The sequence below is a fragment of the Anas platyrhynchos genome, chromosome Z (genome assembly GCF_047663525.1).
Source record: "Anas platyrhynchos isolate ZD024472 breed Pekin duck chromosome Z, IASCAAS_PekinDuck_T2T, whole genome shotgun sequence".
Classification (NCBI taxonomy): Eukaryota; Metazoa; Chordata; class Aves; order Anseriformes; family Anatidae; genus Anas; species Anas platyrhynchos.
Window position 1 is genome coordinate 38,285,297 of NC_092621.1, and position 13,045 is coordinate 38,298,341.

Below are 13,045 nucleotides of genomic sequence, written 5' to 3' on the forward strand. Positions count from 1 at the left end.
CTAATGTGAGATGCTGCTGTGGACGTCTGATTGGAGATCACCCAGGATTAAAGTGTAGTTGGCCTGTCTATCAGCCTGCCCTCCAGAGAGATGAAGAATGGTCTGTGCAAAAACATACAAAGATGAGTCCAACAGATGCATTTGGAACAATCAAATTTCAAGATGGAGATCACACTTACCATGCCAAGGTTTGCATGTAAATCCATTATTAATGAATGTTGAGGGTATATATATTTCTGACTTTTTCTTATAATTCTAGTGTAAGAAAAGTGAAGAGTGACACTGGGTGAATATTGGATGGTTTTTCTTAAAAGAGCAGGGGAACCTAAACGTAATTCAAGTTAGAGTGTGTGCATAATATTTTTATGTTGAACTTCACTGTAACTAAGAATAGCTTGTCTTTTTGTCTGTACTGCTCACTGATGTATTTTTGTGTTATCACTTTAACTGTGTTATGAAAGCTGTGATCCTGCACAAGGTGTTTAAGATGTTAGAGGTGGGAACTTCATAAGATGTTGCATTTTCTTCTCTAGGAGTATTTAAGGGTGTTTATTTTACCCATTTTTTTGACTATTTCTTCCAGTATATTAGACTCTCTTATGATAGCAATTTGGATCAGCTGTTACACTTGATGGTTAAAGAATGGCAGATGGAGTTGCCAAAGCTAGTTATCTCCGTTCATGGAGGCATTCAAAATTTCCAGCTTCCCTCAAAGATCAAGCAGGTTTTCAGCAAAGGACTGGTGAAGGCTGCTGAGACTACAGGAGCATGGATAATTACAGAAGGCATCAACAGTGGTATTGTGATTCTTATTTGTTTTAGTCTCCCTTTGGTGTTCTCTGTCTGTATATAAGCATATATTTTTGGGGCAAATATAATGAAATTGTTTGATATTTGTGATATTTTACCACAAAAATAAAGCATTTCTGGTTTAGGAACAATGCATAATTCAAAGAGTAATGGTGCCTATGCTGTTGACAAGCATTCTGAATATTTTGTTAGATTTATTTTTATTGTTCTATTTTTTATTGTTCTATTAATGAGCAAAGAGTATTCTGCATGTAGTAAGAAACATAGTGCCAACTGACAGTAGATAAGCAGTACTTATTTTCAGTCAATTTTATCTGCTTTATTGAAATATTTAGCTCCTGTGGTGTTTTTTTCCTGTGGTGTTTTTTGTGAAGCTGTGTTTTTGAAACTGTTTTCAAATCTAAATTTAAATTCTGATTTATAAATAAGATTTTTTTTGAGTTATGTTAATCATTACAAGTAGTGTATTATTATCTAAAAATCTCTGTGTATTTTTCTACTCTTAAAAACTGAGGTGGTCAGTAAGACACAGAACTGAACCAATTTTACTTCTTTAGCTTTTATTCAATCAAGTGACCTTACAGGAGAGCCAGCCTCTACAGTTATGTAAATAATGAAGTTTCAGTTTAGGTAGAAAGCCCCAGTAGCACATATGTTAGAATTATTAACTAAAAATTTGTATTGAGTATGAAGCATTGGCACATTACATCCGAGCTTTACAATTACTGCAAGGCACATCAAGTATAGAAGCAAGGAGAATGTTTATTTCTGATCAAAACATAACCACAGAATAAATTACATGATGGAAAGCTCTTTCATTTCTGTCCTGTAGAGTCTATAATGTAAAAGAAAAATGATTGTTAATTATTTTTTAGGAGTGTCCAGGCATGTGGGGGATGCACTGAAAGGTCGTACCTCACCATACCTGAGAAAGATTTGTGCTGTTGGGATTCCCCCATGGGGTATCATTGAGAACCAGAGGGATCTCATTGGCAAAGACGTGAGTTTGACGCATTTTAGTAAAACCCTTCATGTTCTGGCAATGTTTTAGCTTTTGTGCATGCCTTATTTTCTGCTTGCTTTATTTCCCTGATTTGGTATTTTTTCGTAGTAACAGAGGCTTAGATTTTGCACAGGAGGGGAATTCTGTGGCATGTTGAGACAATGTATTTTGTTTTTCTTACGTAAATGAATAATTTTAAAACATTTCTTATAGGACATTGTCATTCCTTTTTTGAAATTTTGTAATTAATTAGGTAACTCCAATGATGCTAATGATGTATTTCTATATTCATTTGATTTAGGATAGGCAATTAGGTTAATGGTATACACAAAAAGGCTACTGTTATGTGTGATTTTTGTTCATAAATTAGAATTTTATGTAAGTGCCAATGTGAGGGCACAATCTACTTAGCTGTTGAAAAACATGTGATATGTAAGACACATTAATTCCTGATAAATGGTAGCTTACATGTTTTTAACAGAAATACACCCAGGAAAAATATGCCATTGTGTTTCAACTGTTGCAAAGAAAGGCAGGCAGTGACCCTGACTAAGGACTGCAAGCCTGCCTAATCAGAAATCTTTTCTGTGTTATAAATTGTGGTTTTGTTGCTGTTAAGATCATATAAAATGAAAGCCAATTCTTGACTAAAGCAACGAAAAGCATGGTAGAGACTTTCGGAAGATTGCAATGTGATGAAGAAATACATACAAATGAAATGATGTACCTGGTGATATTTTGCTGGTATCTGTGAAGATCTTTTTATTTTGGTTTTCATAGGTAGTTTGCCTATACCAGACTCTTGGTAATCCACTCAGCAAGCTAAGTACCCTCAACAGCATGCATTCTCATTTTCTAATGGCAGATGATGGGACAGTAGGCAAATATGGGAATGAAATGATGCTCAGGAGGAATTTGGAGAAGTATTTGTCACTTCAAAAAATACACGCAAGTAAGTACAACCATGGTCAGCTTTATTACAGAAACCCTATTTGAAAGATCATGAAAGTACTTGACATTTCCTGTCCTCTTGTTGTGAATGTGGCAATTAGGGATGTGGTTTAATGGTGGAACTGGTAGTGTTAAGTTGATGGTTGGACTTAATTATCTTAAGGGTCTTTTGCAACCAAAATGATTCTGATTCATTTTCTGTAGATTTCACTGAGATTGACAGTGCAACTGTCTTGAATTTTGAATATCAGAAAAATAAAAAGGACAGCATTCTCATAAAACATTTTGCATCTGGACTAACTCACATTTTGGTTTCTTAGTTGTAGGGACATCTAAATGACTCAGATTATTCAGTATTGATTGAGCATTTGCTTAGTTCACACAGTTTTGCATGGTCTTTATATAAGCACTATACAGTTTTGCAGCATTTTGCCAGGCAGAAAAACTGTCACATTCAGTCGAATTTGTATTCTTCTCCCTGTTTGTTACTTTCATCCTTATAACTTGTCTATATTAGCAGCCTGTGTCCTCCCCAGGTACAGAGGCAAAGACTGGTTGCAAAAGGAATATTTTTATCCAGTGTTTCTGTTTGTCAGTTTGTGCAACTTCCATTGGTTGCTTACACAATAACTGAATTATAGTATAAAAATCATGAAGGAAATATTTATTACATAAACAAGTGTTTCTTTTTATGTACTAGTTTCTATAAGTCACTTGTGGAAAGTTCATTCTTACCTAATGATTTAAATCTTTATGTATGTTAAAAAACTTTATTAGAGTTATGATATTGATTCCTTGTTTTCTTAATTTGCTTGTATAATATTTAGAAACTAACTCTGTTTTTAATCTGTTCATATTTAGAGCTTCTTACTCAGCCTCTGATATTTTTTATTAGGACTTTAAGTCAGACTATTGCTATTTTTTATTGTTATTGCTTCTTATTGGAAATATTTCTAATTAGTAAGAAAAATAGCCTGCTACTGTAAAACTTGAGAAAGTCCTTAGAAGGTGCCTCGTTACTTTTTTTTATATATGCAGGTAAGAAAATGGATATGGATCACATTTAAAATGCTGTCAGTGTCCTTGCATGTGTGAGAGTTAATATAAAGGGCAGGATATTCAAAATGATATTCCTTCTTTCTGATGTTAGAACTTTATTGAGAAGTTTTCATGGTCATTTTGATCTGTCACAGAAGTTCTGTGAAAATCAGTCTTAAATTAGAGACAGTGGAGGTATGTTTTCCTCTCTGTTGAATCGCGTAGTTACCGTGAGTATTGATCAGATGTCCTGAGTTTTTAATTTAATTTATTTTGTGTGTTTGTGTGTGTCTGTGTGTGACAGACCTGTTTGTAACTGGTTGCGTGTGTTTTGAAACAGGAATGGGCCAAGGTGTACCCATAGTCGGGTTGGTGGTGGAAGGAGGTCCCAATGTGATTCTAATGGTGTGGGAGTACGTGAGGACCAGTCCACCTGTCCCAGTGGTGGTCTATGATGGCACTGGCAGAGCTGCAGATATCCTGGCTTTTACCCACAAACACACAGGTGATACAGGGTGAGTTGTACATGATACATGGTCTGTTGTATTGGGAAGGGCCATAAAATACCTGTGGGGAGGGGGAGAAGGAAGGAAGAGGTAGTATTTTTCCCCAATGTATTGTAGTGGGAACTTTTTTCACTTTGTCCTCAATATTTTATCTTTAAAAAAATAAAATAGAAAACCTGTAATTTGAGAAGGAAAGAAGAATATGAACAGAAGGGTTAGCAGAGAGAAATGAGGGGAAAAAAGATGAGGGCAAAAGAGAGATATCAAGACTAATGAGGAATTTAGTTTTATCCCTAAATTAATTCTGAAAGAAAAAAAAAAAGTTTCTAAACTTTTAGTGGCTGCTTGCTTTATATTCATGGATAATCCATTAAAAATAGTCAACTGTTCCATTTATTCAATTTCCGGTAGCATATATGTATGGTCAGAACAAATGTCTGTGTGAATAATAATTTAAGTTATTGAATGCCTTTGTTTTGTTTTGTTGAGCAAAGGGGGGAAGATATCAACAGAGAAACAGATGTAAAAGAGATCTCCAAGTGTCTCTGCAGTCTCTATCTCTTGCTTAGATGTAATTTGGGCTGGGAAGAAGTAACCCCAAAAATACATATTTTAGCATGTATATCTGTTTTTCAGGGAGCTGCGCCCTCAAGTGAAGGAGGAGGTTTTGGTAATGATTCAAAATATGTTTAGTTTGGGACAGAAACAGTCCAGTCATCTATTTCACATTTTGATGGAATGCATGGAGCACAGAGAGTCTGTGAGTGTGATTAGTACTCTGACTTTTTTATATCTTAATTTGCTGTTACACTTTTTGCCCTTCCTGTGGTGGGTTGGCATGGACACAGCAGTTGTAAAAGTAATGGTGTTATCCCTAAAGTAAATATAATACAAAAGTGTCTGTACTAATTTATATACTAAGTAGCTACACAGAGGCTGCTTAGTTAACTTTGGAAGTCTTGATGGCTGGTTATGAAATGACGGCCTTTCTGATTTTGGTAGAGGCTGGATATCTTTTATTTTCAAAGGAAAGATCAATTAATTTATTTTTATTATTTTTATTTTTAATTTTAATTTTAATTTTAATTTTAATTTTAATTTTTATTTAATGCTCTACTGCTGTTTTCTTGGTAATTTGGAAATGATTCTAGCCATTCTTCTACTTGTACCAGAACTGTGCTAGATTTTCTCTCTCAACATCAGGGTTAAATGTGCTGTCATGTTTATTGGCTCAGGAGCTCATTTGGAGTTGCCAAATATTTGTTCTGGGAATAATGACAGTTGTAGCAATGATTACTAAAATGGAAACTATCCAATATGTTTTTATTATTACTTGTTTTACTTAATTGGAGTGTCTGTTTTCTAGTTGAAAGCTACATCATGTTGCCTTTTAACATTTTGCAGCTTTAAAACTAATCAAAAGGAAATGGACACGTTATTATGCAGTAGGTTGATGCTAATTTGCCTTGTATGCTATTGTATTACAAAGCAAAATGGTACATTGTCTTTCTGAAACAAAGGAAGATCATGCCCGCGCCTTTTCCAGTGTTCGTGTTGAAATGTTTGTGATTTATTCTACTACAACCAAGAAAAAATAACCATAGACTTCATTACCTCACCTGAAATAGTGTAATTCTGCAATTTTAACAGATAACCATACTTGATGTGGAGTCTGAAGAGCAGCAGGACATTGATTTGGCAATTCTGACTGCACTCCTGAAAGGTAGCTGAAAATACGATCTGCTTTCGTCTAATGTACAGTCCCACTGGTTTATCTTTTTGAAGCAAGGGAGTAACATCAATGTGTGAAGACTACTCGATCCTTTGCTTGTTTCCTAGGTACAAATATGTCTGCTTCAGATCAGCTGGATTTGGCATTGGCCTGGAACCAGCTAGATATTGCCAAGAAACATATATTGGTTTATGGACAACACTGGAAGGTACATTTTATTTTTTCACAGTCACTTTACACTTTATTGTGAAAACTGATTTTTCCATGATTTGCATTTGTCAGGCTTTAAATGAGGAGTAGTTTGGTGCTTGGAGTCCGTCTTCATCTCTAATTTTGAAGAAGCATTTTTCTTAGATCTGCAAAGTGCTCAACTGTAGAGACAGTTGAGGGCATCAGATGAAAAATCAAATGTGCTTGTTTACCCAGAGAAGAAATGCTATCTAAAATTCCCATAGTTTTCACTGCTAGCTTTTTCAAACAATTTTAGTGGTCCTTCTGAATATGTATCCCTCAAGCCTATGTTGGCAGTCACTGATGATCACAGACGTTTCACGGTAACCCAGAACATTCTTTTCTTTGTAGGAATAAACTACAAAGGAGTGTTATCTCTTTTTTCCTAGCTCAAGAGAATACGGATATCCCAATACAAATACTGATTCCTTTATGGTGTTGTCAAGTAGAAATAAAATTACCTGTGGTTAGCATGCCATTGTGGCTCAGCTTTGCAGAAAATGACCTAGTAGATGCCACGTTAAACATGAGTCAGCAATATGCCACTACAAAGGTTAACAGTACCATTGGCTGCATTAGGCAAAGTATTGCCAGCGCTGGTGAAGCTGCACCTGGAAGACTGTGTCCATTTCTACTCTCCCTGCCAGTACAACAGCTATCTGGACATACTGGAAGGAGGAGGGAGTCCAATGTAGGGCCACAAAGGTGATTAAGGGACTGGAGCACCTATCCTATGAGGAAAGGCTGAGAGTGCTGGGACTTCCCATTTGTTGTAAGAGTGCATATTTATCAAAGTAAAACTTTTCTTTGTCTTTTAATTTTTTTTTTAATGTATCTCCCATTCTGCTGTTAAGAGGGCTGATTTCAGCTATGCATCCATTCCTTGGGAGATCTTATAGTGAGTACTACCTGGCACTGACAGTTTTCTACCACTTTACTGATGACTTCTAAAATCTTTTCTACCGACAGTTCAGTTTGACATAGTTCCTCAGATTTGTCTGCCATAAAGAACAGCTTTGATGTAGGAACTTTCCTAATGTATTCTGTAGTGAACGGTGAGGCAATGAATTAAGTTTGCCATTTCCACAATAGTCTTCTCTTTTCTCATGTTTCTTTTACATCTTGATCATCCTTTGGCCTTTATGTATTTACTGGCAGTCCCCCTGCTCCTGCTCCTCTACTTCAGATGTGTTTGAAAAAGATCTGTGTACCTCTTCATATCTGCACAATTGTTCAGCACCATTTTGAATGAAAAGTCATTGTCAAATAATCATAGAATCATAGAATCATAGAATATCCTGAGTTGGAAGGGACCCTTAAGGATCATCAAGTCCAACTCTTGACACCGCACAGGTCTACCCAAAAGTTCAGACCATGTGACTAAGCGCACAGTCAATCTCTTCTTAAATTCAGTCAGGCTCGGTGCAGTGACCACTTCCCTGGGGAGCCTGTTCCAGTGTGCAACCACCCTCTCTGTGAAGAACTTCCTCCTGATGTCAAGCCTAAACTTCCCCTGCCTCAGCTTAACCCCGTTCCCGCGGGTCCTGTCGCTAGTGTTAATGGAGAAAAGGTCTCCTGCCTCTCGACACCCCCTTACGAGGAAGTTGTAGACTGCGATGAGGTCTCCCCTCAGCCTCCTCTTCTCCAGGCTGAACAGGCCCAGTGCCCTCAGCCGTTCCTCGTACGTCTTCCCCTCCAGGCCTTTCACCATCTTCGTAGCCCTCCTCTGGACACTCTCCAACAGTTTCATGTCCTTTTTATACTGTGGTGCCCAGAACTGCACACAGTACTCGAGGTGAGGCCGCACCAGCGCAGAGTAGAGCGGGACGATCACCTCCCTCGACCTACTAGCGATGCCGTGCTTGATGCACCCCAGGACACGGTTGGCCCTCCTGGCTGCCAGGGCACACTGCTGGCTCATATTCAACTTGCTGTCTACCACGACCCCCAGATCCCTCTCTTCTAGGCTGCTCTCCAGCGTCTCATCGCCCAGTCTGTACGTGCAGCCAGGGTTTCCCCGTCCCAGGTGCAGGACCCGGCACTTGCTCTTATTGAACTTCATGCGGTTGGCGATCGCCCAGCTCTCCAACCTATCCAGATCCCTCTGCAAGGCCTTTCCACCCTCATTCGAGTCCACAACTCCTCCAAGTTTGGTGTCATCGGCAAACTTGCTCAAAATACCTTCTATTCCTACATCCAGATCGTTTATAAAAATATTGAAAAGTACCGGCCCTAAAATGGAGCCTTGAGGGACCCCACTAGTGACCGCCCGCCAGCCTGACGCAGCGCCATTCACCATAACCCTTTGGGCCCTGCCCATTAACCAATTGCTCACCCATCGTATGATGTTTTTATTTAGCTGTATGCTGGACATTTTGTCCAGTAGGATCCTATGGGAAACCGTGTCAAAAGCCTTGCTGAAGTCCAAAAAAATCACATCAGCTGGTTTCCCTTGGTCCACCATACGGGTGATCTTATCATAAAAGGAAATCAGGTTAGTTAGGCAGGACCTACCCTTCACAAACCCATGCTGGCTGGGACCAATGACTGCTTTGTCCCCCAGGTGCGCCTCAATACGTTTGAGAACCATCTTCTCCATGATTTTACCAGGCACTGACGTGAGACTGACAGGCCTGTAATTGCTAGGGTCTTCTTTCTGACCCTTCTTGAAAATCGGCACAACATTTGCCAGCTTCCAGTCTACCGGGACCTCTCCAGAATCCCAGGATCGTTGAAAAATAATTGAGAGAGGTTCCGCGATGATGTCCACCAGCTCTTTCAGCACCCGGGGATGAATCCCATCCGGACCCATGGACTTGTAGGGATCCAGGTGGAGTAGCAAATCCCGCACACGTTCAGGGTTGGTTGGGAGTTTGTCATCCCCACCGTCCCGGTCCTCCAGCTCAGGGCACCCTGGGTCCCAAAGCCCATCATCGGCATTGAAGACAGAGGCAAAGAAGGCGTTAAGCGTCTCTGCTTTGCCTATGTCATCGTCTGTGAGAAGACCTTCCCTATCAAGGAGCGGCCCTATGTATTCTTTAGTTCTCCTTTTTCCATTCACATATCTAAAAAAACCCTTTTTATTTTCTCTCACAGACACAGCCAGCTTCAACTCTAGGTGTGCTTTAGCCACACGAATTTTCTTCCTACAAACACGAACAGCATCCCTGTATTCTTTCCATGTCACCCGGCCCTCCTTCCAGTAGCGAAACACTCTCTGTTTCCGCCTAATCTCCGTAAGAATGTTCCTGTTCAGCCACGCCGGCCTCCTGCCGCGCCTGCCTGACTTGCGGTATTTAGGAATTGCCTGATCTTGTGCTTCTAGGAAGCATCGCTTAAAGAGTGACCAGCACTGGTGGACATCGAGGCCTTCAAGAGCAGCTTCCCAGGGGACCTTGCTGACTAGTTCCCCGAGCAGCCTGAAGTCCGCCTTCCCCATATCTAGGGATGAGGTTTTGGTGGCACTTTTCCTTCTGTCACCGTAAATTTTGAACTCAACCACTTCATGGTCGCTATGACCGAGGCGGCCACCAATCACCACATCTCCCACCAGACCCTCTCTGTTTTCCAGCAACAGGTCAAAGAGGGCGCCTTTCCTAGTTGGCTCCGTTAGCACCTGCACCAAGAAGTTATCATCTAGGTGCTTCATGAACCTCCTGGACTTGCTCGTGTCAGCCGTGTGGCACTCCCAGTTAACGTCTGGCAAGTTGAAGTCCCCCATAAGGACAAGGGGAGTTAATCTCGAGGCCTCTCTTAGTTCTGTAAAGAATAATCTATCAGCGCTATCGTCCTGGCCAGGCGGTCTGTAATAGACTCCCACAACGACATCCCCTTTATTCGTTCGTCCCTTGATCCTTACCCAGAGGCTCTCAACTTTGCCATCGCCAACCTGGAGTTCCACACAGTCCAGCCCCTGCTTCACATACATCGCCACCCCACCACCTCTCCTACCCTGCCTGTCCCTCCTGAAGAGCCTGTAACCATCTATCGCAACACCCCAGTCACAGGACTCATCCCACCAGGTTTCGCTTATGCCGATGATGTCGTAGTTGCGGGACTGGGCCAGGACTTCTAGCTCATCCATTTTATTCCTCATACTGCGTGCGTTCGTGTAGAAGCATTTCAGGTGCGTCTCCTTACACTCAGCACCTTGTGGATCTAACCGAAGGACCTCACTGGCACACAGCCCCTCTGATTCTAGCGTACTTAGGTCTTCACCGGCGTGCCTGGTTTTAGCCCCTTCCCCCTTCGACTCTAGTTTAAAGCCCTATCTATCAGCCCTGCCAACTCCTGACCAAAGATCCTTACCCCTCTCCGAGAGAGGCCCATCCCATTCGGTGCCATCAGGCCCGGCGTAGCATAGACCTTCCCGTGGTCAAAGAACCCAAAGTTCTGCCGGTCACACCAGTCTCGAAGCCACAAGTTTATGCGAACAGCACGCCTTTCAGCTTCGATCCCCCCTATCGGAAGGACAGAGGCAAACACAACCTGCGCGCCTGAACCTCTAAGTTGTCGCCCCAAATCCCTAAAGTCTCTTTTGATCGCCTCCGGACTTCTCTTTGCTACTTCATCGCTACCAGCCTGAAAGACCAGTAGCGGGTAGTAGTCAGTGGGCCGTACCAGGCGCTTGACTTTCTTGGCAACGTCCCTGACCCTGGCCCCAGGGAGGCAGCAGACTTCCCTACGGGTAGGGTCAGGCCGACAAATAGGGCCCTCTGTTCCCCTAAGGACAGAGTCTCCCACAACAATCACCCTCCTGTCTTTCTTGGTGGAGGCAGTCCTGATGCGTGGAGTCGACCTCCTCGCCCTAGGCATCCTCCTGGGAACACTTTCTATCTCTTCCTCAGTTGCTGGTCTCTCAGTCTCCAGGGCCTCAAAAAATAATGAAATAATTTTCTCCACTTTGAGTAAGATGTAAGGAGTTTGTAATAAACAATGCTTACATCTCTAGATGCTTCTCCAAGCAGAATTGGAAAAAAACATATTCTGGAAAATCTTCTGCCAATTAAGTAGGAAACAATCTTAAATAACAACACTTTCTTCATATATTGTAAGTTAAAACAAACAAAACAAAACAAACAACAACAAAACAAAACAACAAGAAAAACAAACAAACAAACAAAACAAAACACAGTTTTAAACTTCTATTTTGACCTAAATGCTTTCTTGATTAAAGAGGAGAACCCATCCAATGCAGTTGTAAGTGCCAACTGTTTACACATGGATATTTGGGTACTATGAAAAAATTCTTCACTGAGAGCGTGATTGTGCACTGGAACAGTGCAGTTTGTTTTTGGACAACTCTAAGCACAAATACAGGCTGGATTGAAAGCAGCCCTGAGGAGAAGAACCTACGGGTTTTGGTTGATGAGAAACTCAACATGAGCTGGCAATGTACACTTGCAGCCCAGCTGTATTCTGGGCAGCGTCAAAAGCATGGCTAGCATGGAGGGGATTCTCCCCTTCTACTCTGCTCTCATGAGACACCACCTGGGGCCCCAGCACAAGAAGGACATAACTGTCCTTGTCCTTATGGGGGACTTCAACTTGCCAGATGTCAACTTGGATTACCACATGGCCAACAGGAGCAGATCCAGGAGTTTCCTAAAGCACCTTGATGATAATTTCTAACTTCTGACTTCTTGCAGTTGCTGAGGGTGCCAACTAGGAAAGATGACCTCCTAGATCTGTTGGTGGAGAACAGAGAGGGTTGTCATGCGCTGGAACAGGCTCCCCAGGGAAGCAGTCACAGCACCAAGCCTGTCGGAATTTAAAAAGCATTTGGACTGTGCACTTAGTCACATGGTCTGAACTTTTGGGTAGACCTGTGTGGTGCCAGGAGTTAGACTCGATGATCCGTATGGGTCCCTTCCAACTCTGGGATGTTCTATGGTTCTATGATTAGAGCAAGTTCAGAGGAGGGCCACAAGGGTGATCAGAGTGCTGGAGCACCTCTCCTATGAAGACAGGCTGAAGGACTTGGGGTTCTGTGACTCTATGTCCAGCTCCTTTGTTATTTTTCATGTAGAAGTCCTCTTAAATTCTGCGTAAGTACTATGACTAGAGTGTTTTCACAGTTTGGACACTGCTGTAGGTAGAGCTCTGCTTTGCAGTGTGTTGGAGAGAGTTTATCCTAACACAGATTCTCTCTCCTATGTGAAGAGAAGTCTGCTTTAAAGAACTTAGAGTTCTATAGAGAGATCTTGAAATATAGTACCTTGAAATGGCTTTTGTCATATGTCAAAAAAGAGAGGCTTTCCTCCTGCCCCCAGCATTATCATACATTAGCTTCTGAAGTGAATTGAAGAGTAGGAAAGTACTGTGCTGTAGAGTATATTATTATCTGAGTCTGGTTGTAAAGATAGACTTGTAAAGGTCTTTACAGATGTTGGGTTTATGGAGACACAGTTTTACTCCCCCTTGCTACTAGATTTTTTAGGTAGGTGCTTCTTTTTTACTGTATACTTCGAATATACATAAAGACAAATCAGTGTGATAAACAGATCTTTAACTGCCCAGGAATCTTTTATTTAGTTCCATAAGAAGATAACTTTCTAACCTTTCCATCTATTTCTGTCCTTCTGAAGGTTGGTGCTTTGGAACAAGCAATGCAGGATGCTTTAGTGATGGACCGCGTGGATTTTGTTAAGCTGTTAATAGAACATGGAGTAAACATGCACCATTTTCTTACCATATCTCGTTTGGAAGAACTCTACAATACGGTTAGTATTTGAAATCCCAGTGTACAAAAGGCACACTAATAGCTTTGAATAA

General features: G+C 41.1%; 1 protein-coding gene across 10 annotated transcripts in view; it reads left to right on the forward strand.

Moving 5' to 3' along the window:
• The window catches only part of TRPM6 (transient receptor potential cation channel subfamily M member 6), a 98,705-nt gene that overhangs the window by 32,906 nt on the left and 52,754 nt on the right, over positions 1-13,045 (forward strand). For 9 of the 10 annotated variants that reach the window (XR_005261844.2, XR_005261845.2, XM_038171250.2 and 6 more), the window contains 9 exons: positions 11-188; positions 584-797; positions 1,686-1,810; positions 2,594-2,765; positions 4,143-4,317; positions 4,945-5,068; positions 5,959-6,031; positions 6,148-6,248; positions 12,859-12,993. Coding sequence is in view for 8 of the 10 variants with exons in the window: in XM_038171250.2 (XP_038027178.2) it covers positions 11-188; positions 584-797; positions 1,686-1,810; positions 2,594-2,765; positions 4,143-4,317; positions 4,945-5,068; positions 5,959-6,031; positions 6,148-6,248; positions 12,859-12,993 (1,297 nt within the window). In the remaining 2 variants the exon portion in view is untranslated. Of the gene's footprint in view, positions 1-10; positions 189-583; positions 798-1,685; positions 1,811-2,593; positions 2,766-4,142; positions 4,318-4,944; positions 5,069-5,958; positions 6,032-6,147; positions 6,249-12,858; positions 12,994-13,045 lie in introns of those variants that run through there. The other variant, XM_038171254.2, reaches the window with a different exon arrangement.